This window comes from Nicotiana tabacum, chromosome 4 (assembly GCF_000715075.1).
Source record: "Nicotiana tabacum cultivar K326 chromosome 4, ASM71507v2, whole genome shotgun sequence".
Lineage (NCBI taxonomy): Eukaryota > Viridiplantae > Streptophyta > Magnoliopsida > Solanales > Solanaceae > Nicotiana > Nicotiana tabacum.
In genome coordinates this window covers 121,072,309-121,093,233 of record NC_134083.1, presented here as the reverse complement: position 1 = coordinate 121,093,233, position 20,925 = coordinate 121,072,309, and the positions used below count along the sequence as shown (strand labels likewise).

Sequence of the window (20,925 nt, the reverse complement as noted above, 5' to 3'; positions counted from 1 at the left end):
GGTGTAATCACACTTGCGGTGGGGTGGCCGAAGGTGCGGACATGCACATGTGAGAGGTCAAGCATAGAAGCGGGGATGAGGAGATGGCCAGGGGTCGCAGGTGCAAGGGAATTTCCGCATCTGTGAGCCCGCGGATGCGCTTGAAGTTCTGCAGATGCGGAGAGTGAGCTGGATGGGGAAACTGCAGAAGCGGACCATTGTCCGTAGGTACGCACACGCAGGTGAGACCACCTGATCAAACAAATCCATTTACGCACCTACGATGGAATTTCAGCAGGTACGGCGTCGCAGATGCAACTAGACGTTCGCAGGTGCGAGATCGCTGGGCAGAAAAGGGGAAAAATTGAGGGTTTGATCTCATTTTCATTTTGGGTCTTTGAGAGCTCGGATTGACACGATAATTCAAGGAATTTTCAGAGAGAACTTTGGGGTAATGATTCTTAACTCGTTTATGGTTATATTTCACTAATCTATAGTTGAATTCATCATTTAATTAAGGAATTTGGTTGAGAAATTTGGGAAAATGTTGGAAGGCTCTTCAAATAGGTTTTTTAGTTTTGATTGTGATTTTGATATCGAATTTGGATAATTTTGGTTCGAATGAGCTCGTGAGTGAATGGGCGTTCATATTTTATGACTTTTACCCGATTCCGAGACGTGGGCCCAGGTCGACTTTTTAGGACGATTTTCGAAATTCTTGTTAAAATCTTAATTTCATTAATTAGATTAGTCTATTATAGTTGTATTTATGGTATGTAATTATTTTTGGCTATATTTGGGCCATTCAGAGTTGGACAATCGAGGAAAGGGTATTCTTACTGATTGATTGAGCTTGGTTCGAGATAAGTGGCTTGCCTAACCTTATGTGAGGGGAATCCCCTTAGGATTTGATACTATTGTCATATGTGAGCGCCGTGTACGTGAGGTGACGAGTACGTACGTGGGCTATTTGTTGTAAAACCCGATTTATTTTACTGAGTAGTAATCTGTTTTTCCTTTAATTTGAGTTATACCGTTTAAATGAGTATTAGTCTGTTTTCATTCTTAATTGAGTTATTCCAATATGTGTAGCTATCCTTCTTAGTCTAATATCGCATGTCTACGTGCTTTAACTTCTTATTTGAACACTGTGAAGCATACCTAGTTGATTTCTTGCTTTTCCTTCTTCTTTATCAGTATATATTGCTGTTAACTATTGTATTTATCGGTTTGAGCTGTGTGTTTACTTTTGAGACTACGAGGCGGTTCCTCGAGAGTTCTCCCTGCACATTTACTTTTGAGACAACGAGGTGGTACCTCGGGAGTTCTCCCTGCACATTTACTTTTAAGACTACGAGGCGGCACCTCGGGAGTTCTCCCTGCATATTTACTTATGAGACTACGAGGTGGTACCTCGGGAGTTCTCCCTGCATATTTACTTATGAGACTACGAGGTGGTACCTCGGGAGTTCTCCCTGCACATTTACTTTTGAGACTACGAGGCGGTACCTCGGGAGATCTCTTTGCTTCTTTACTTAGGGACTACGAGACGGTTTCTCGGGAGATCCCGTGTTGTTTACCCCCTCTGTGTTGTACTGTTGCCTTGCTGTGTTTCCTTTTGTTAAATTCTAGACTCTTATTATACTGTATATTCTCCTGCCTTGTTTATTATTTACCAGTGGGCCTAACCTGACCTCGTCACTACTCGACCGAGGTTAGGCTTGGTACTTACTGGGTACCGTTGTGGTGTACTCATGCTACTCTTCTGCACATGTTTTGTGTGCAGATCCAGGTACTTTCTATCAGCCCCATTATTAGCTGAGAGTGCTTGCTGTTTTATGGAGACTTCAAGGTACATCTGCCGTGTCCGCAGACCTCGGAGTCCCTCTCTATTCTATCCTATGTCATTTACCTTCCGTACTTCTTTTATTAGACTCTAGTGTATAGAGATACTAGTTACCTTCTGTAGCTTGTGACTTACGATGTTTCGGATTTTAGAAAGACTGTGTATTTATAGAGTGTTAGTTATTGTACATGTCGAGCGGCATTGTTACTAGTAATTCAGTTATCCATTGCTGTTAGTTGCTAAGTTTTACTTTCGTTTTGTTATTTTTCGCAATTTATTAGGCTTAGCTAGTCGTAGAGACTAGGTGCCGTCACGACGTTATAGGGAGGGAGTTTGGGTCGTGACACCTTAGAACTAGCATCTTTCATCCCCACTTCTAAATACACTCTAAGAACTTTTTTCAGACAATAGTTTTTGCAATACGTGTTTTAATTTTTAGTAATACATATTTGAATAAAGAAATATAATATCTTCTAAAAAATTTGATTAACTACAAAATATTGTACCATATAGCAGCATAATTGCCTTGTAGAGGCAACATAAAAAAATGATAGATACCAGAAAAGTAGAGTAACATGAGCACTGAAAAGGGAAATAACAATGGAATATAACAGTGAAAGATCCTAAGATCCACCTTCTTAGAAATAGTCAAATACTATAGCATTTGAAATACTATCATAGTTAGCCAATTTCAATAAGTTATAATTTTTGAGCTAGAAAACTGACACCTTGAAAAGTTTCTACGAAAGGTAAATAAGGTAAGAGAACAACAAGTAATAGCCAAATAATAAGATTATAAATGCATCAGCAATGCAAGCTTTACATTCATTTTAAGACTCTAGTAATCATGGTTAGTCTATTTTTCAGTGGATGTCTTCTTATAAGAAAGTACAGTGAGCAAATCAAACATATTTAGCAATAAAAAGAATAGTTGTAGGGATCATCAAATCGAAAGAACTTTAGTCGTCATGAGCATATTGCAAATGATTTTTCGTTAATTCCTTTTAATTAGGATTATTTTTTGACTTTCTTCTAATTCTAGAAGTGTTGGAATATGTATTTTGAGGCTGATAAAATGGCTTTTTGAAGTTGCTAATTGTGGTGCTTCATTGTCTGAGGAGACTGATGACCAGTGAGAAAGGACAATCTTAAATTTATTTTTTGATTTATTTTGTTCTGCTTTTATCATTGAATGACCATTGCACTACTTAGAGGAAGGTAAAGTATTTATAGTGCTAGTAGAGTGTATAATGGTAGAGTATTTGCTGTGCTAGTGGAGCATACCTTGACAAAAATAACTCATGTTCCTTTTATTTTTTTAAATGCTTTTGCTTGTTTCAACAACTGATTTACTGACTCACATGAGTTTTTCCAATAAAGTGCATCCATTACAACATTATCAACTTGTCACATGGGAATCCCCATAATCTTGGGTGGACAGGGATAATTTTGAACTCTATCAAATTCAAGTTGATTTCCGTTGTAGTATAACTCATGTATCTCATGCTGAAAGGGATATAGGACATTGTTCTAAATTTTATTTGACGATTCATTTGATGCTTTACCCTACATCATTAGGAGAAAAGTATCTAAAAGGGGAATTGTGTGAATGAAGAATAGAAGGTTACTAAATGCTCTAATTTTCTTATATATACGTAAAGGATCTTATGATCCAATCTTTGTTCTCTCTTTCTCGCATCTCTTCCATGCGTTCTCCCAACTCACTCTAGCTTGTTGGGAGAAATATGTCCTTTGCAACTTAGCAATTGCAGTTCTAGGAAACCTTTCCACATACTCTCAACTTGTTTGTGCAGCCAGCCATCTTGTGATGCTTTTGCTGAAATTTTCTCCTGTGGGAATCCAACTCTCTTCTTTTTAATTCCTGTTTATTTCTTTTCTTTGGGGAATATGGGGGAGCTGCATGGCCGTGAGGCTGTTGTGTAGCTATTGGATTATATGGTTTCTTTACTTGTTCTTTTCCTCCTGAACACTTGGACAGAATTCTTTTTTGCACACCTATGACTATCTTTTGAAATTTGAATATTTTAGTTTCGTGGCATGTGATGTATAATATGTAAATTTTCTATGCACGAACACATTGAACACATATGTAATTACATCTATATAGTTCTAGCGTACATTTGATAAAATTATTATGCTCCTTGCTCTCAGGGTAATAGTATCCTGGCAGATTCTGCCTTTAAGCAGATTGAATTTATTGCTCTTTCGCAAAGGATAGGAGACTCAAAGTATCAATAGAAGGTATGTGCCAATAGAATTTCTAAAAAAATATAACTTCTTGATAGCTACTAGTAAATAAAACTACAATTCTAAATTTTGGCATAGCAGACAATGATTAAGCTACACATACTTGAAATCAATGTTTTGCTAGTGACCGAATGGCATATGTTCCCATTTCAGGTGGAGAATGTATCTTAGAACTTAATAGAACTTTTTCAGATGAAGGTTTGCTTCCAATACACATTAATCTGGAGAGAGGAACAACGTCATACTCTACTTTTCCAGATGATGGTAATGCCTTCCACTGTTTATGGTCATTTTCGGATATGTAGATCAAATAGAACTTTTTACATTCAGTTTAAATATAAAAGAATACCTGGAAGTTTAAAATTTGACTGGGAAATGCTCAATATATTTTATTTGCTAGTTATGGTATCTATTAAAACATTAGCTAGTTATGGTTAGTCTTCATTTCGATCTTTCTTCTGGTTCAATATTCATTGTTCTTGAAATACTCTTGTCTGATAAATTGTAATTGCTTTCTTTGGGAAGTTTCAGTCAATTTAGTCCTCTTTTCGAATATTTAGATGATTCCTATAAAATTGTGTTTGCTTTCTTTGTGGTTAATCTTCATTTTGTGGGAAAGTGAAAGGAAGAAAAAGTAGAAGCTTTTAAGAGTATTTTTTATTGGACTGATAAGAATTTGTTCTTTTAACAGATAAGTAAACTGAAGTCTGAAGAACCTGTCTTTGAAGAAAGTGCAGAGCAAGTAACAACTGAAAATGCTAAAGAACAAGTTGAACTAGAAGAGGAGTCTATTTTCTCTTATGTTAGTAGTTGTTTACCAGATTTTCCATTTGTAATGCTACAATCTATTTTCTGTTTTATTAGGAATTGACAAGTTTATTATCCATTTTGGATAGGTATATTTTTGGTAGTGTTTTGCTTTTTTTCCTTGTAATTAACTGTGAAATTTATAGTAATATTGATTATTTCTTATGTTTCTAGAGCAACTTTATGTATATAGGTTTTAAATATATCATTATAGTAATAGTTAATAGAAAATTAACGAATGTAAAAGCATGTTACTAAAAGCACTAACATTAGTTGGATTTGTTGTTGTCGTTATAGGTTTTTAGTGACCATAAAAATAATTAACGAAGGGAAAATTTAGTCGCTAAAAATAAGCTATGACGACGGGATTTTTTATTGTCGCTAAAGGATCTTTAACGACCGGTTTGAAATCCGGTCGTGAATTTTTAACGTCGGTGCTTTTAACGACCGGTGACGACTGATTTTTTTTCGGTTAAAACATTAGCTAGTTATGGTTAGTCTTCATTTCGATCTTTCTTCTAGTTCAATATTCATTGTTCCTGGAATACTCTTGTGTGATAAATTGTAATTACTTTCTTTGGGAAGTTTCAGTCAATTTAGTCCTCTTTTCAAATATTTAGATGATTCCTATAAAATTGTGCTTGCTTTCTTTGTGGTTAATCTGCATTTTGTGGGAATGTGAAAAGGAATAAAAAGTAGAAGCTTTTAGGAGTATTTTTTATTGGACTGATAAGAATTTGTTCTTTTAACATATAAGAAAACTGAAGTCTGAAGAACCTGTCCTTGAAGAAAGTGCAGAGCAAGTAACAACTGAAAATGCTAAAGAACAAGTTCAACTAGAAGAGGAGTCTATTTTCTCTTTTGTTAGGAGTTATTTAACAGATTTTCCATTTGTAATGCTACAATCTATTTTCTGTTTGGTTAGGAATTGACAAGTTTATTGTCCATTTTGGATAAGTATATTTTTTGTAGTGTTTTGCTTTTGTTCCTTGTAATTAACTGTGAAATTTATAGTAATATTGATTATTTCTTATATTTCTGGAGCAACTGTGTGTATATAGGTTTTAAATATATCATTATAGTAATAGTTAATAGAAAATTAATGAATGTAAAAGCATGTTACTAAAAGCACTAACATTAATTGGATTTGTTGTTGGCGTTATAGGTTTTTAGCGACCATAAAAATAATTAACGAAGGGAAAATTTAGTCGCTAAAAATAAGCTATGACGACGGGATTTTTTGTTGTCGCTAAAGGATCTTTAACAACCGGTTTGAAATCCGGTCGTGAACTTTTAACGTCGGTGCTTTTAACGACCGGTGACGACTGATTTTTTTCCGATTGCTATTGACTAATAGCGATCGGATTAGGACTTTTAACGACCGAATTTCCCTTCGCTAAAGGCCTTTTTTCTTGTAGTGGCAGGTGCAACATTTCTTTCGTAGAAGCAGAACTGGGGGGGACTTATCAGGACCGCATGAGAGGTCAAAATTCGGCAGAAACGGGCTCGCAGAAGCGAGAAGCCATCCGTAGAAGCCAAGGAAGCTGGGCCTAAGTGAGGGCCGCACCTGCGATAAAAATTCTGCAGGTGCGAAGCCGCAGATGCAGCTGAGGGCTCGCAGATGCGAGATCGCTGAGCAGAAAAGGGTAAGTTCGAGGGTTTAATTTTATTCTTCATCTTTTGACATAGAGAGCTCGGTTTGTGGAGATATTTCGAGGGATTTTCATGGAAATCATCAGGGTAAGTGATATTAACTCGGATTTGGCTATTATACATGAATCGTCATTATTTTTGTCATTTAATTAGTGATTTGAGTTGGAAAATTTGGAAAAAAATTATGAAACTTTATAGACCAAATTTTAAGAATTTGAAAGTCGATTTGAGGTCGGATTTGAGTAATATTTGTATTGTTGGACACGTTATCGAATTGGTGTTCGAATTTTATAAGTTTGGTCAGGTTCCGAGACGCGAGCCTGGGGTTGACTTTTTGAGTTGACTTTTATTTTTCTTTAAAGATTGCAACTTTATTGTTCGGAATAGTTTCCTATAGTTTGTATTTATGGTATAAAGTTATTTTGGTTAGATTCGAGCCGTTCAGAGTTAGATAATCGTGGAAAGGGCTTACTAGTTGGATTGAGTTAGCGTATTTTGAGGTAAGTATCTTGCCTAACTTTGTGTGGGGGAATTACCAATCCCTTTGGATCGGTGTTATTTTTTTGTTAATTGTGGTACGTGAGGGCCGTGTATGCTAGATGACAGTGGGTACATGGGCTAAATATGGTAATTGACCAGTTAGAATTATGTAGATTCTTTTCTTGCTTTTAATTGAATTGTCATAACATGTTATCTTCATCATCGTTAACCTATCCGTACGTGACTTACTTGACATTGTAAATACTTGTCTCACCTCTTACTTGCTAATTGCCTTTACATGCTTAGTTGAAATCATTGTTCTCTCAATTCCTTATTAAATATTTAACTATTGAGTTCTTTGAAGTTGTTATTTCTTGGAATATCTTATTGTTGAATACTATTCTTGTTGAGTCATTCACTTTCGGTTGCTATTGTTGAAACTATTGTACATATTGTGGTTGAGCCATGGGCTATTTATTGTGAAAACACTATTATTGTTGACTTCTTTGGCAAGTTGTGGTATTGGGCACTTGAAGTGCGATTTGTGATATGTTGTGATATTGATACACATGTGGTGGTATAAGGATTAGAGTTGAAATACATGCGGTGAGATAAGACGGGCTTGATAAGCGTGTTGCTAGTAGGGAAACTACTTGAAGCCACGCGGTGTGATAATGTGGGCTAAACACGGGTAGCTATTTCGAGAAAATAATTTTCAGAAACTAAATGTAAGACTCTCGCGGTGATATAAGAAAAGATTATGATTTGATTTGTGAAATGAGACTACGAGGCGGTACCTCGGTAGTAATTCTTGTTGATACCTTTCATTTACATCACTTGTGTTTTGTTTGCATCATTTCCTTGGTATTCTTATTATGTGTTTCTTCCATGATGTATTAATTGCCTTAGTCTCAGTGTACCTATTCTTGTTATATTTCTTCCTTGTCTCATTTCCCTTGCTTTTATTATCATACCGTACTATACCTGCTCAGTTTCTTTAATTATTCTAGTAGGTGTCTTGACCCGACCTCGTCACTACTCTATGGAGGTTAGGCTTGATACTTACTGGGTATCATTGTGGTGTACTCATGCTACACTTCTACACATCTTTTTGTGCAGATTCAGGTACTTCATACCAGCCTAGGCATCACTAAGTCGAGCTTGGATCGTAGACTTCAAGGTATACCTGCTGGCGTCTGTAGGCCTCGGAGTCATCCTCTATCTAGTTCTATTTTATTTTCCATTTTTATAGATATTATTGTATAGGGATGTTCAGTACACTCGTGTAGAGCTTATGACTCGGTATCACCGAATTTTGGGAGTTATGTTCAGTTGTGTTGCAGAGTCCTTTTTTATGATAGCTATTGGTAAAATGATAGCTATTTTTCATTTATGCTAGGCTTACCTAGTCTTAGAGACTGGGTTCCATCATGATATCCTACGGAGAAAAATTAGGGTCGTGATAGTTTGCGGGATAACTTGCTCAATAATTTAATTTAAAGCATAATTTTTAAATTTTCTATTCAAGACAGTTCATCTTGATAAGATTGTTTACATCACAGTTGTTTTAGCAAAATAATTTATTGAGTGCCTCCACTTAATAGCTAAAATATTATTTATGAGAACAAAGTTATCTATATCAGTTTGATATACGTTATATACGAAAGTATATTATATTCCCCCTCATAAGTGGTTCAGGGTCAGAAACCAAAACCATCTTATTATTATTTATGTGCGGTGCATATTTTGATTAACACCATAACGCACAAAGGTGGGTTTCTAAAGTTGAGTAAGCAAGTTAATTTTTCTAACATGAGGGGGAGACAAGATAAACAATTGAGAAAAATTACATGGAATGAACTATCATTTGTACATCTAGATCCTCGAATAAGATAATATGAACTTGAAGTTCATAAAAAGATAATTTATCTGCAATATATTGCAAAGCATGCCAGGCGCATTTGCTGACCCAAAGAAAATAACTATATTCTCACTGCAAATGTTCCTATTAGAATAAGTCCTAGATAGACAAAGTCTATGGTACGCTTAAATTGTATAGACAAATCGATTTTAAATAAAATTATATATATAGATGAACAAATGATCAAAATGATCATAATAAGAAGGCAAGTGATCTAGAAGATCATATGACATAATACTCACGAGAGGTTCAGGCATTTGAAAATATGAATGAAGAGATCTCTATGTTATGTCTTTATGAAAAAAAGAGGTTGGAACCGATATAAAATTATCGTCGAGTACATCTATGATAATGCTAAATATATATATGAGGATCTTAAGTCTGGAGAAACAATTCAAATAGAATTGGTTTCATATGAAAGACATGTAGTTTTGGACTTGCAGTTCAAGCACTTAAAAGTATAAAGTCAATGGTGTGTGCAATCACTTTTATCTATCTTATATATCTCGCATGAGATGAAAACTTGATATGCATCTAAAGTTTATTTATATGGCTTATATGACAACCATTGAAGGATTTAAATCGCTTAAAGCATATACAATTCTTGGTCATGAAGTACCATATCCCAAGTGCAATTTGTTCACATGTGTATCTTGCTATAACTATAAGCATGATAATGTGATAGCGAGAATTTTTACCTCTACGGAGATATTGAAAAAGTCCATTCCGCGATATTATATGAAGACATTACATATCTATCAACAATGATGGTTTCAAGGTGCAACGTATTCGTCAAGTTAATATGGCTGATTTGTTTATCAAATTTATCTACCAATGATCTTTTGAAGATGGTGCACAAGATTGGAATGCGAAGAATCAAAGATGTGAATTGATTGTTTCATTAGGAGGAGCTAATACGCGTTGTACTCTTTTTACCTTATAAGGTTTTGTCCCACTAAGTTTTTCTTGCAAGGTTTTTAACGAGGCAACCGAAAGACGTATTGTTAGATATGTGTACTCTTTTTTCCTTCACTAGAATTTTTTTCCACTAGGTTTTATTTTAGTTAAGATTTTAATGAGGCATATTATCTGTTGAACAGAAATTCAAAGGGGAGTGTTATAAATAGTATTTCATTTGTGGTAAATGTCTATATTTTAGAGAGATTTTAGAGTTTGTTTCTTTGTGGCTAAGTCACCTATCCTCTATAAATAGACTATAAATAAAGAGGTTCTTTTCTATTGTAATTGACCCCAAATCAATAAGAATTCTCTCTCTACTTTTTTCTACACTACTCTTCTTTTTCTTTTATTGTTTTATAACACATACCATTTACGTGCTTATTTAATTTGGAATTGCCACATCAGGCGGTAAATAATTAATCTTGGTAACAATTTAGTCGGATACTTTTTACTTTTGGTTCTCCAATTGGCAATAGTTTATCCTTTGAATTTCTTTTTACCTCTCCGGTACAATATGCAAAATAGAAGGATGAAAATTTATCCGAAACCAGTAAAAGTTCGGGCGGCTCGCCTTTAATCACAGTTATACATCAACAGCAGCATTATCTTGCTTGCTTAAGCTGGTATTGCCAGATCAGGTGATAATAGTTAATCTTGGTAATAATTTAGAGTCAGTTGAGCTGTAACTTTGCTTTCTTCAACAATGTATTGTTTCTCTTTGAAATTTCATTTTTACCCCTCTGCTACAGTGGCGGATGTAGCTACCAAGCTATGGGATCAACTAAAATAGTACTCTAGTAACTTTTATATAGAGTATAGATATATATACAAAAATTACTAAAATTTTAATAAATATTACATTTCGCATAAGCTTAAAAGTGTACTATATTCAGCAATAAAACTTTAAAGATTGGATCCAGTGCCCGCTCAACCCCAGGCGACTAAAGCGAAAGCTTTAGGCCCCAAAAATAGAGGCCCAAAAATTTATAACATATGTTTTATTTATAAATATAAAATAATTACTACTAATAGTTATGATTAATTATAAGAATTTATCTTCAATCATTTACTGATTTTCTGCCAACTTCCAACTAAGAGGTTGTGAGTTCGAGTCATCCCAAGAGCAAGGTGGGGAGTTCTTGGAGGGAAGGATGCCGAGGGTCATTTGAAAACAGCCTCTCTACCCCAGGGTAGGGGTAAGGTCTGCGTACATACTACCCTCCCCAGACCCCATTAATGAGGATTTTTCTTCGATCATTAACTAGTTTTCTGCCTACTTACACAATCATTAGTCACATAGTTACATATTTTATGTTATTTTTTAATAGATGTGCTTGATGTAATTATGAATATAAGTGGTGGCAAATTAAATCTGCAGCATTTTTATATTTATTTTACTCTAATTTGAATCACTTTTGTTTACAACTTTAGTTTTGTATAAATTTTTTTTCCAGTTTATTGTAGACACGTTTCCAGTAAATTAGCTCATGAAAAAGCTCCAAATTAGAATATAAGTATTTAGCATATGATCGTTGCTTTGGAAGGCCATGATCAAAATTATAATTAAAAAATCTTATTTAAGATCAACAAAGTTTCAATAAAGATTAAATGGATTAGTTACATTATTAATTGGAAAAAAATTACTCTATAAAAATTGATCATAAAATAAAAATAAAGCAATTTTGCACCGGAAAAAGCTAAAAAATAAACTTCAAAATGAAAAATATGAGAATTTTATTAAATAAAGATTTAGCTTTAGGTCACCTACTCTTTTGAACCGCCTCTGATTGGATCCACCAAATTAAAGTCTTGAATTCGCCTATTGAAAGATAGAATAATGGAAAGTTATTCTAAACCAGTAAAAGTCATGAGGTATATCGTTTTTAATTGCCGTAGCGCATCTAATTAACTTTATATACTGACAATGACAATGTAACATCAGGTGGTAAATAATTTATCTCTATAAGAGTTTAGAGTCAGTCCAGCAGCCTAGATCATTTAAGAAATTAAGGAAGTTGTCCGTAACTAAAGTATGTGACAGCACTTAGACCTCATCGATCATCTGAATCATTTAATGAATAATTACTATAAATGCATGTGTCCCAATTTATATTCTGCAGTCGAGACTAATTGTGATATCTTTCTACTTCTTGACTCAAAGTCTACGCCCCAAATCCACTACTCTTCGTCTCCCACTTCAGTAGCTTCCCATTTAATGCTAGCTATATATGCATGTAATTGAATTTTTAACTCTTATTGAACAAGAAACATATCCTTATACAAATTAAGTAAGATAAATGTTAAGCATTTAAATAAAAAAGAAAATTAGATGCAGTGGCGGAGCTACATGTAATATGAAGGGATCTCAGTGATTTCCTTTGAAAATACTAGCTAGTATGTTTGAATAATTGTTGTATCCACCTAGGGTGGCAAACATACGGGTCGAGTTGGATATGGACGGGTCGAAAACGCGTAATGTAAAAATGGATAAAATATTCGACCTACCATATTTTATACGGATAGAAATGAGTTAAACGGTGGATAATATGAATACCTATATTTTTCATGACTTCTTGACTCTCATTACTTTTGGGAGAATTTCTAGTCTCCCAAATTTAAGGAACCCGCAATTTGATATGCAAATGTAAAAATTAAACTCATTGGTTGTCTATTGAGTATTCATTTTTAAGTAGATAATATGGATCTTATTTATATTTAATTTATTTTTCAAAAATTCATTATCCAGCCTAATTTCTTAGTAAATAATATGGATGAATATTTTATTTATTATTTATTTTGCCATCACTACCTATTATAAAGAAAGTTTGTTACATAATGACAAATTAAAAGCGATTCAAAAATTATTTTAAATTACCTAGGGGTCGCATTCTTGCATCTCTTCCTGTTTAAAGTTTCTCACTCTGCCACTAGTTAGATGACTTGTTAAAGCTGGTTAGTAACATTTTGCAGTGTCAGTTAATATTTGAATTTATCTTTAAATATCATTCTATTGCTTTTGAAGTATTTCTCTACGAGTAAATCCAAATTTCCCCTAAAAGTAAAAGTGCGAAACAATATTAGTATTTCCAGCTTTTAGTTTTTATTAGAACTTTCGTTATCAAAGCTAATCATTTTTTGAACTAACGTATCCCCTGACGCTTATATAACTGATTGTCTTAAAAAGTATATACTTCCACATAAACAGAAGATACAAATTGAGAATTAACATGGTGGCCTGTTTTTGACAATTTTATGATCATCTCCCATTCTTTTCCTTCTCTCATTTTCTTTCTCAAGGAAGTATTAGATAATCGGTTAAAAGTATAGAGAAACCTAATGCGGAATGCTTGTGGAATTACGTACGTACCCTTTATGGCAACATGATTTTCTTAAGTTCTGGTCCTTGCCAGCATTTGCAATAATGAGAAAGGGGGATTTAATTTATAGTTGGAAGTTGACATATAACAAGATTGATAGCCATATTCGTATATCGTTATTGCATTTCCAAATATTAATTGAATACAACTACCCGATAATTGATTGTCGCCCCCTATTCTTCAAGTGCCACAAGACTATTTTAAAGAAAAATTTGTTTTCCATTACGTAGCGGATCGCGGAAGAGAAAGGAAAAAGAGAAATGAGGTAATGAGAATCGAACTAATGAGCGGTTTTCACAGATACCATTAGCTAGGTGTCGTTTGGTTGGTTTTATTAGGAGATTTAATCTCCACATATAATCTTGCATTATTAACTCCAATACAACATTTGGTTACACTTCTTATTCTTTTAATAATAATTGCATAAGTTATGTGAGAATTTATGTATTATTTTATGTGGGGTAAAATATATAAAATAAAATATGAGTACTTTTAATAATTCATGGATTAAATTAGTACAATGACAAAACCAACCTTCCTAATAGCAAACATCTAACAAGAAGTAATCCTTCCATTACAATTCATGTATTAACTAATACCAAGCATTATAATTTCTACATTAATTAATCCCCTCATAAATTCTTGCATTACTAATCTCTACCTAACTTGTCTCTAGACCAAATGACCCATTAGATTATAAGTTTTGGTGGTTAGCACAATTCTATTCAATTTCTCCATTATCCTTTTTTGGGGAGGGAAAGAGAGAGACATTTAAGAAAACAAAAGGATAAAATTAGTAGATAATTTCTTCTCATTTGCTTAAGTTTTGGTCGGGCACAAATTATACTCGATTTTGCGCTAGTAAGAGATAGCAGGTGCCCGATAAAATATACACGCAAGTTGAGCCTTTCACCACTGTTATGAAAAAATAAAAAGACAAGAAAAAAAGAACAAACAAGAAAGAACGAACAACGTTTACATACATTTGCCGAAAGCCCAGAATTGTGCAGCAAAAAATGCAAGAAGCTACATTTTTCAAATAGAACTTGATTAACCATGGGTTCATTAATTACTTCCTCACACAATGGAGCTTTAATATCAAACCACAAATCATGTTCCAAATCTTTTAATTATGCGTAGAAGAATATACTAGTTTGAACCTCATAATTATGATGAGAGATCCAACTGACGCACTGTCAATACACAACTAATTAGAAAATACACATATTTCACTGATGCACTGTCAATACACAACTAATTAGAAAATACATATTTCATTTTTGCATATATAATGCTGGTGATCAATATTTCTATCATTTATTAACATGTTAAAAAAATAATGTATTTGCAAATCTAACCAATGGTATCAGGAATGCTTTCAAAATAGGTACTACTTTGTAGTAATAATTGAATAAAAAACTGTAACATGTGATGCGTATGGTTGAGAAATCTTTGCTTGACTCACAAAAACTTCATTTAAAGATTGCCAAAGAGGGAAAAAGAAAACAAATGGTTACTCAGTAGTAGTGCTATATATAACACGCCACCATGCACACACGATTTAGGATAAAGGCATTAAAAGCTGAAGCAAATTCTTCTTTCTGGTATGGCTGCCACTACTAGAGATGCTTTGGGTGATGAAGAAACCCAATTCTCCTCTATACCAAAGCAAGTGTGCCTTCTTTTCCCAATTCCTAAGTCTGAACATCTTGTCTTCTTGTTTTTCTATCTCTTTCTTTTGTCCTTATAATAATCTACTATATTTTAGCAGGATTGATGAAGAAAATAAGAAGAAATCCCCTCTTACACTGTCGCAAAGGCTGGGCTTGCCTGACTTCGTTTCTCCGGATGTCAGTATTATATATTTTATCATTATTCAACCTTTTCAAAGATTTACTAAAATGAAAATGCTATACTATATGTGCATAGCTCTAATAACATTTAAATTTCTTGAGTCATGAATCATAAGTTTCATAGGCATCTGAATTTAGTCCTGAATTCCTATAATGACAATTATTTTGGGACAATATTTTTGAGTTAAAGCGACAATTAAAATGGGACAGAGGGAGAAGTAATAAGTGTTAAATTTAGAATTTATGGCTTGAACCATAGAATCTAACAGTCATGAATCATCATAATGGTAATGTTGTTATAACTGTCATCAAAAGAAGTAGTACCAAATATGACGACCCTAGAAATATTTGAAGTAGCTAGAGTTGTAACTCTGCATACCTATGGAGAAGTTAAACGTGACAATGGTATATCAAGTAGTGTATTTTATTAACATTTTAATTTCTTTTTAAATTTTGATTATAGGTATGGCGAGCATCGGTGGGAGAGCTTCTGGGCACGGCAGTTCTAGTTTTCATGTTGGACAACATAGTTATTTCTACCCTCGAAAGTGATGTTAAAATGCCAAATTTAATCATGTCAATTCTCGCTGCAATTACGATCACCATTCTACTCCTTGCCGTGTTCCCGGTGTCTGGCGGCCACCTCAATCCGGTCATTTCCTGCTCCGCCACCCTTGTCGGAATTATCTCCATGTCAAGAGCCATAATTTACATTGTGGCACAGTGTATCGGCGCTGCTTTAGGTGCACTAGCGCTCAAAGCAGTGGTCAGCAGTAGTATTGAACAAACTTTCTCACTTGGTGGTTGCACTCTCACGGTAATATTACCAGGCCCAAATGGCCCAATTACTGTGGGCCTAGAGACGGCCCAAGCCTTTTGGCTAGAGATCTTTTGCACATTTGTATTTTTATTTGCTTCAGTTTGGATGGCCTATGATCATCGTCAAGCCAAGTCACTAGGGCTTGTCACTGTCATGTCCATCGTTGGGCTCGTATTAGGCCTACTTGTGTTCATCTCGACCACCGTCACTGGAAAAAAGGGGTACGCCGGAGCTGGGATGAATCCAGCGAGGTGTTTTGGAGCAGCTCTTGTTAGAGGAGGCCATCTCTGGAATGGACATTGGATATTTTGGGTTGGGCCTGCAATTGCTTGTTGGGCCTTCTATTTGTACACTAAGATCATCCCACCACAGCATTTCCATGCAGATGGTTACAAACATGATTTCGTTGGCGTTATCAAGGCTTTGTTTGGATCAGACGCTTGATGTTCATATTTATGAGAAATAGATGTATTCTTGCTCGAAAGTGCTCAATATTGCTTATGATTATAAAATTGTGTAAAGAAACAAAGTAGTAAGTTGAAAAAACAAGAGGAAGATATATAAGTTGATCAGATGTTTTGTGATTCTTGCTTCTTCATTTAGTTTGAGGTGTGACATATATTTGTCACAATATGTATTAACTTTCTCAGAATACTCAGATACTTTGTTGTTATCTAAACTTTCTTAATATCATATTCAATGATGAGATTAAATAGAGCATACGACTCCAAACTGTCACCTTTTTGAGTTGGACAGAGATAAGTATATAAATTTTGTTCACTATAATGCTTAAATCATAAAAATAAATAAGAATAGAAACCTGGAAAGCGATTCAAACTTAAGTCATAAACTATATACAACAATGTGAATGTTGTTACACTACAAAGAAGTTTCCAACGCAGCATTGCTCATCTGCATCAGAGTGAATAATTGAGCAGAAACCTTACTATAAAAGTAATAAGTATATACATAAATATTTATACACACGCAGAGAAAGTAAAGGTTGCAATAACAAATTGAAACCGTAGTCTGTAGAGTTCTCCAATATTGCTTATAATCTAGTGTTATCACTTATCAATTAAAGTTTTCCACACAATAAGTTTAAGTTCGTTTCTTACTATCTACATTCCTCTCATCGCTTCTTTCCCACTATTAGAAAAAAAATTAAAAGAAAACAAGCGTAAATATAAGGTTTAGATGCTCAACGATGGGGTCAGAGACGATGACTGAGCAGCTGCCCGCAATAACTCCATCAAAATAGACCATTTGTTCTTAATCTCCAGATAAAGAATTTAGTTGTTTATTGTGACTCCCATATTTGCCTTACCAATTTGCGCATGTCCATTTGAATCTTTCTTCTAAAGTGCACACGTCCCTGAAGTCGTACAAGTTGATCATGTGATTCTGAGGTCATTTTAATTGATCATCTTTGTATTCTGGTGCAAATTGCTATATGATCCAATAGTAATTGGTTACATTCTTTCCTGGACCTCTTTGCCAATTGTCACATGTGACTCGAAAGATTTGTTATTGATGCATTGCATTTGATAATACTAATCATGATACTAATTAAAAATACGCGAAAGCAACAAATAGACAAAATAATAACAAGATAAGATAGCAAGGATCAATCTAGAAATACAAAGGGAGGAAGAAACTTAGAGGAAAGAAAGGATAATCTAGCAACTAAAACACATTTAATTGCTAGAATTAAATCCAAGGGAGAGAGATATGAACTCATACATTAGATAATCACACATGAATCTATCCAAGAGAGGTTCAAAGACAGATGCAAGAGAACTTTTGGACTATCTGATTACTTGGCTTCATGCCCAATAAGGAAAACTTGAAGATTGGGCCGCTATTATTTCATTTGTACATAGTCACACATAAATGTATTAGTTGTATATGTATAGTTTAGGCTTATTTTGTAATAGTCACTCTTTTGTAAATGACCAGATATAAATAGAAAAAGGCCTGCTGGATATTTTATTTTTGGCCCATAACATTTCTCTCATTCTTCTGTGTTCTCGAACATTCCTCTCAGAATCCTAAATAGAATTTCTCCAAATCCAACTCGATTCAAGATGTTTACATGGTATCAAAGCATGGATCCTGATTGATCTCGTCACACTTAGTCGAGTGATGGTACCCTTGACGATTTTTGGAGAAAATTCAAAAATCGATTTTTGTATCTCAAAACCGATTCCCCTATTTCTTCAAAATTCCTTTAATTTATGGTCAAAACCTCCAACATCTTCATCGATTTGGGGATTTCTATTGTTGCTAAGTTGTTGAATGTTATTGTCGAAGCTAGGGTTTGTTGGAGTATTTTGAAGCTAGGATTTTTCAATTACGGTCTCCAGTCGTCTTCTCAATTTCTTGATTTTGGACATTGTCGCGTTTTTATTAAGGCCGTACTCTTTTCGGTTGCAAAAGAGCTTGGTAATATCGTAATTTTTCTAAAAAATCTACGATTTTAGAACCTGTAGAACTATTGATTGCTTCTCAAATTCTGAGAGTTCTGTCATCTGATATCTGTATTGGTATAATTTTGTGGTTATATCATGGGTAGTACTGAGGGTATAAGCAACGCTAGTGTAATCGATTCCTCTAATCCTATGTCCCCCCCATCCCTATGATATACCTGGGATTTCTTTAGTCCATACACCATTTTCTGGTACTAGTTTTGGCAGGTGGAAAATGAGTGTCATTGTGTCCTTATCTGCTAAAAATAAGATTGGATTAGTTGATGGCACTTGTCCCAAACCGGCGGACAGTTCACCACATATTAAACAGTGGAGCATATGTAACAACATGGTCATTTCTTCTTTGACCAGTTCAGTTTCTCCAGAAATTGCTAAAAGTGTTCAATATTCACAAACTGTTGAAAGTATTTGGGAATAGTTAAATAAAAGTTTTAGGACTGTAAATGGGACCAAGGTTTTTGAAATAAAGAAAGAGCTTGCTTCCACTATGCAAGGAGCTCTTGACATAGCATCCTACTTCAATAAACTTAAGAAATTATGGGATGAACTAAGAGTAATTCGCAATAATAAGGTAAATACATGTGCATGTCCCATTAAGGCTGAAATTCTGAAAGAGGAAGAAGAGGACAAAGTCCACCAGTTCCTTATGGGTCTAAATGACATATATGTTGGGGTTAAGAGTAACATATTAATGTTGCAACCACTTTCATCACTTGAAAATGCTTATAACATACTACTCCAAGATGAAAAACAAAGACAGGTTAATCCTGGTTCATAATTCAGTTCTGAGTCTGCATCTTTTAATGTGTCTGGTCTCATCAACAAGGCACCTATGATTCAGCCTCAGAGACAGTATAATCAAAGGGTAGATTTTGATCAGACTAAGGAAAATCTGAGTAATCTCTTTTGTAAGTACTGCAAGAATCCTGGGCACTTAGTTGATAAGTGTTACAAGCTTCATGGGTTCCCTCCTAATTTCAAGTTTACTAAAGGCAAGAGAGTTGCAGCTAATGTTACTGCAGAAAGTGAGTTCCCCACTGAATCCAACTCTCATCTCTCTAGCCCTACTCCTGGTACCAACAGTGGTGCTATTGTACATTATGAGGGTCAAAGATCTGGAGTGCCTGGTTTGACACAGCAGCAGTACACTCAGCTGATAAATCTTCTTCAGCAATCCCAACTATCTGATTCCATCTCTCTATCCAATCTCATGGCATCTACCAATTTTGCTGGTATATTGTTGTCTGATTCTTTAGGGTCTGGTTCTAGTTCTTGTATGCTGACACAAACCACTAACTTCAAAAAAATAATTTTGATAATTGACTCTGGAGCCACTGTCACATGACCTCAAATAAAGATGTCCTTTTTAACATAATACCTTTAATTGTTCCTTACCTGGTATTACTTCCAAATGGTTATAAGGTGGAAGTCACAAACACACGTTCTTACTCCCTAGATGAATCCATTACCTTGCACAATGTGCTTTATGTTCCTTCTTTCCATCACAACTTGATCTCTGTGAATAAACTAGTACATCAATTGTGTTGTATAGTTATGTTCACTCACATTGGATGTTTTATCCAGGACCATTTTCTAAAGAAGCCTTTGGAGCTTGGTAGAGTGGATGATTGACTCTACAAGTCTGAGTTGCCTTTAACATCTCTTCCACAGAACTCTGTTACTGAAAACTTTACTTCCTGCAGCTTATACTCTATTGATTCTAGTCACAATTCTACATCTGTAAATACTTCCATTTCTATTTGTAATAAAGCTGTATTAAATAATATGGACATTGTTTGGTATCAAAGACATGCACATGTATCTTTTGTGAGAATGAAAACTATTTCTGCTATTTATGTTTTTGCTAAACAATGCTTTCCTTGCAATGTGTCCCCTATGGGTAGGCAAACTAGATTGCCCTTTCCTAATTGTAGCATCCAGACTACTAAGCCCTTTCAACTCATCCATGCTGACACCTGGGGACCTTATCACACTCCTATTTATTCTAGTTCCAGATATTTTTTGACAATTGTAGATGACTTTAGTAGATCTACTTGGACTCACTTAATGGGGTCCAAGAGTAATGCTTTTTCTCTTCTAAAAGCCTTTGTTCTTCTGGTCAAAACTCAATTCAATGTACATGTTCAGACCATTAGGAGTGACAATACATTAGAACTTGGATCCAGTCACACAGCTATTTCCTTCTTTTCTGATAGTGGAATCATTCATCAAACCAGTTGTCCTCATACACCACAACAAATTGGGGTAGTAGAGAGAAAGCATAAAACTTTGCTTGAAGCATCTAGAGCGCTTCTTTTTCAGTCCAAAGTGTCACTTAGGTTCTTGGGGGACTGCTTGTTGACAACCACTTATATCATCAATAGACTATCTTCTAAATTGCTCAACAACACCTTTTGAAGTATTATATGGGAAGGAACCCTGTTATTCTCACCTAAGATCCTTTGGTTGCCT

The 20,925-nt window shown here is 34.7% G+C and overlaps 3 protein-coding genes and 1 long non-coding RNA gene across 6 annotated transcripts; all 4 read left to right on the top strand.

Annotated features, from left to right (window-relative positions):
* Window positions 1-3,519: 3,519 nt before the first annotated feature.
* On the top strand, window positions 3,520-4,999 carry LOC142180226 (uncharacterized). Its single transcript, XR_012708390.1, has 4 exons — window positions 3,520-3,677; window positions 3,998-4,087; window positions 4,247-4,357; window positions 4,785-4,999. It is a non-coding gene; the product is annotated as an uncharacterized LOC142180226 (long non-coding RNA).
* Window positions 5,000-14,783: 9,784 nt separating this feature from the next.
* LOC107808657 (putative aquaporin TIP3-1) lies at window positions 14,784-16,681 on the top strand. 3 transcript variants are annotated; one of them, XM_016633196.2, is made up of 3 exons: window positions 14,784-14,959; window positions 15,063-15,141; window positions 15,608-16,681. In XM_016633196.2, the coding sequence occupies exons 1-3, from the start codon at window positions 14,898-14,900 to the stop codon at window positions 16,406-16,408; spliced, it is 942 nt and encodes a 313-aa protein (XP_016488682.2). In that variant the 5' UTR covers window positions 14,784-14,897; the 3' UTR covers window positions 16,409-16,681. The 3 variants fall into 3 exon arrangements, with proteins under 3 accessions (XP_016488682.2, XP_016488683.2, XP_075108478.1); XM_016633197.2 differs by having other exon boundaries at window positions 14,784-14,963; XM_075252377.1 differs by having other exon boundaries at window positions 14,786-15,141.
* A 1,280-nt stretch (window positions 16,682-17,961) lies between these two features.
* On the top strand, window positions 17,962-20,260 carry LOC107808656 (uncharacterized). The gene is made up of 2 exons (XM_016633194.2): window positions 17,962-19,685; window positions 20,038-20,260. The coding sequence occupies exons 1-2, from the start codon at window positions 19,286-19,288 to the stop codon at window positions 20,070-20,072; spliced, it is 435 nt and encodes a 144-aa protein (XP_016488680.1). The 5' UTR covers window positions 17,962-19,285; the 3' UTR covers window positions 20,073-20,260.
* LOC107808658 (uncharacterized) lies at window positions 18,668-19,231 on the top strand. Its single transcript, XM_075251019.1, has 2 exons — window positions 18,668-18,784; window positions 18,872-19,231. The coding sequence occupies exons 1-2, from the start codon at window positions 18,668-18,670 to the stop codon at window positions 19,229-19,231; spliced, it is 477 nt and encodes a 158-aa protein (XP_075107120.1).
* Window positions 20,261-20,925: the final 665 nt, after the last annotated feature.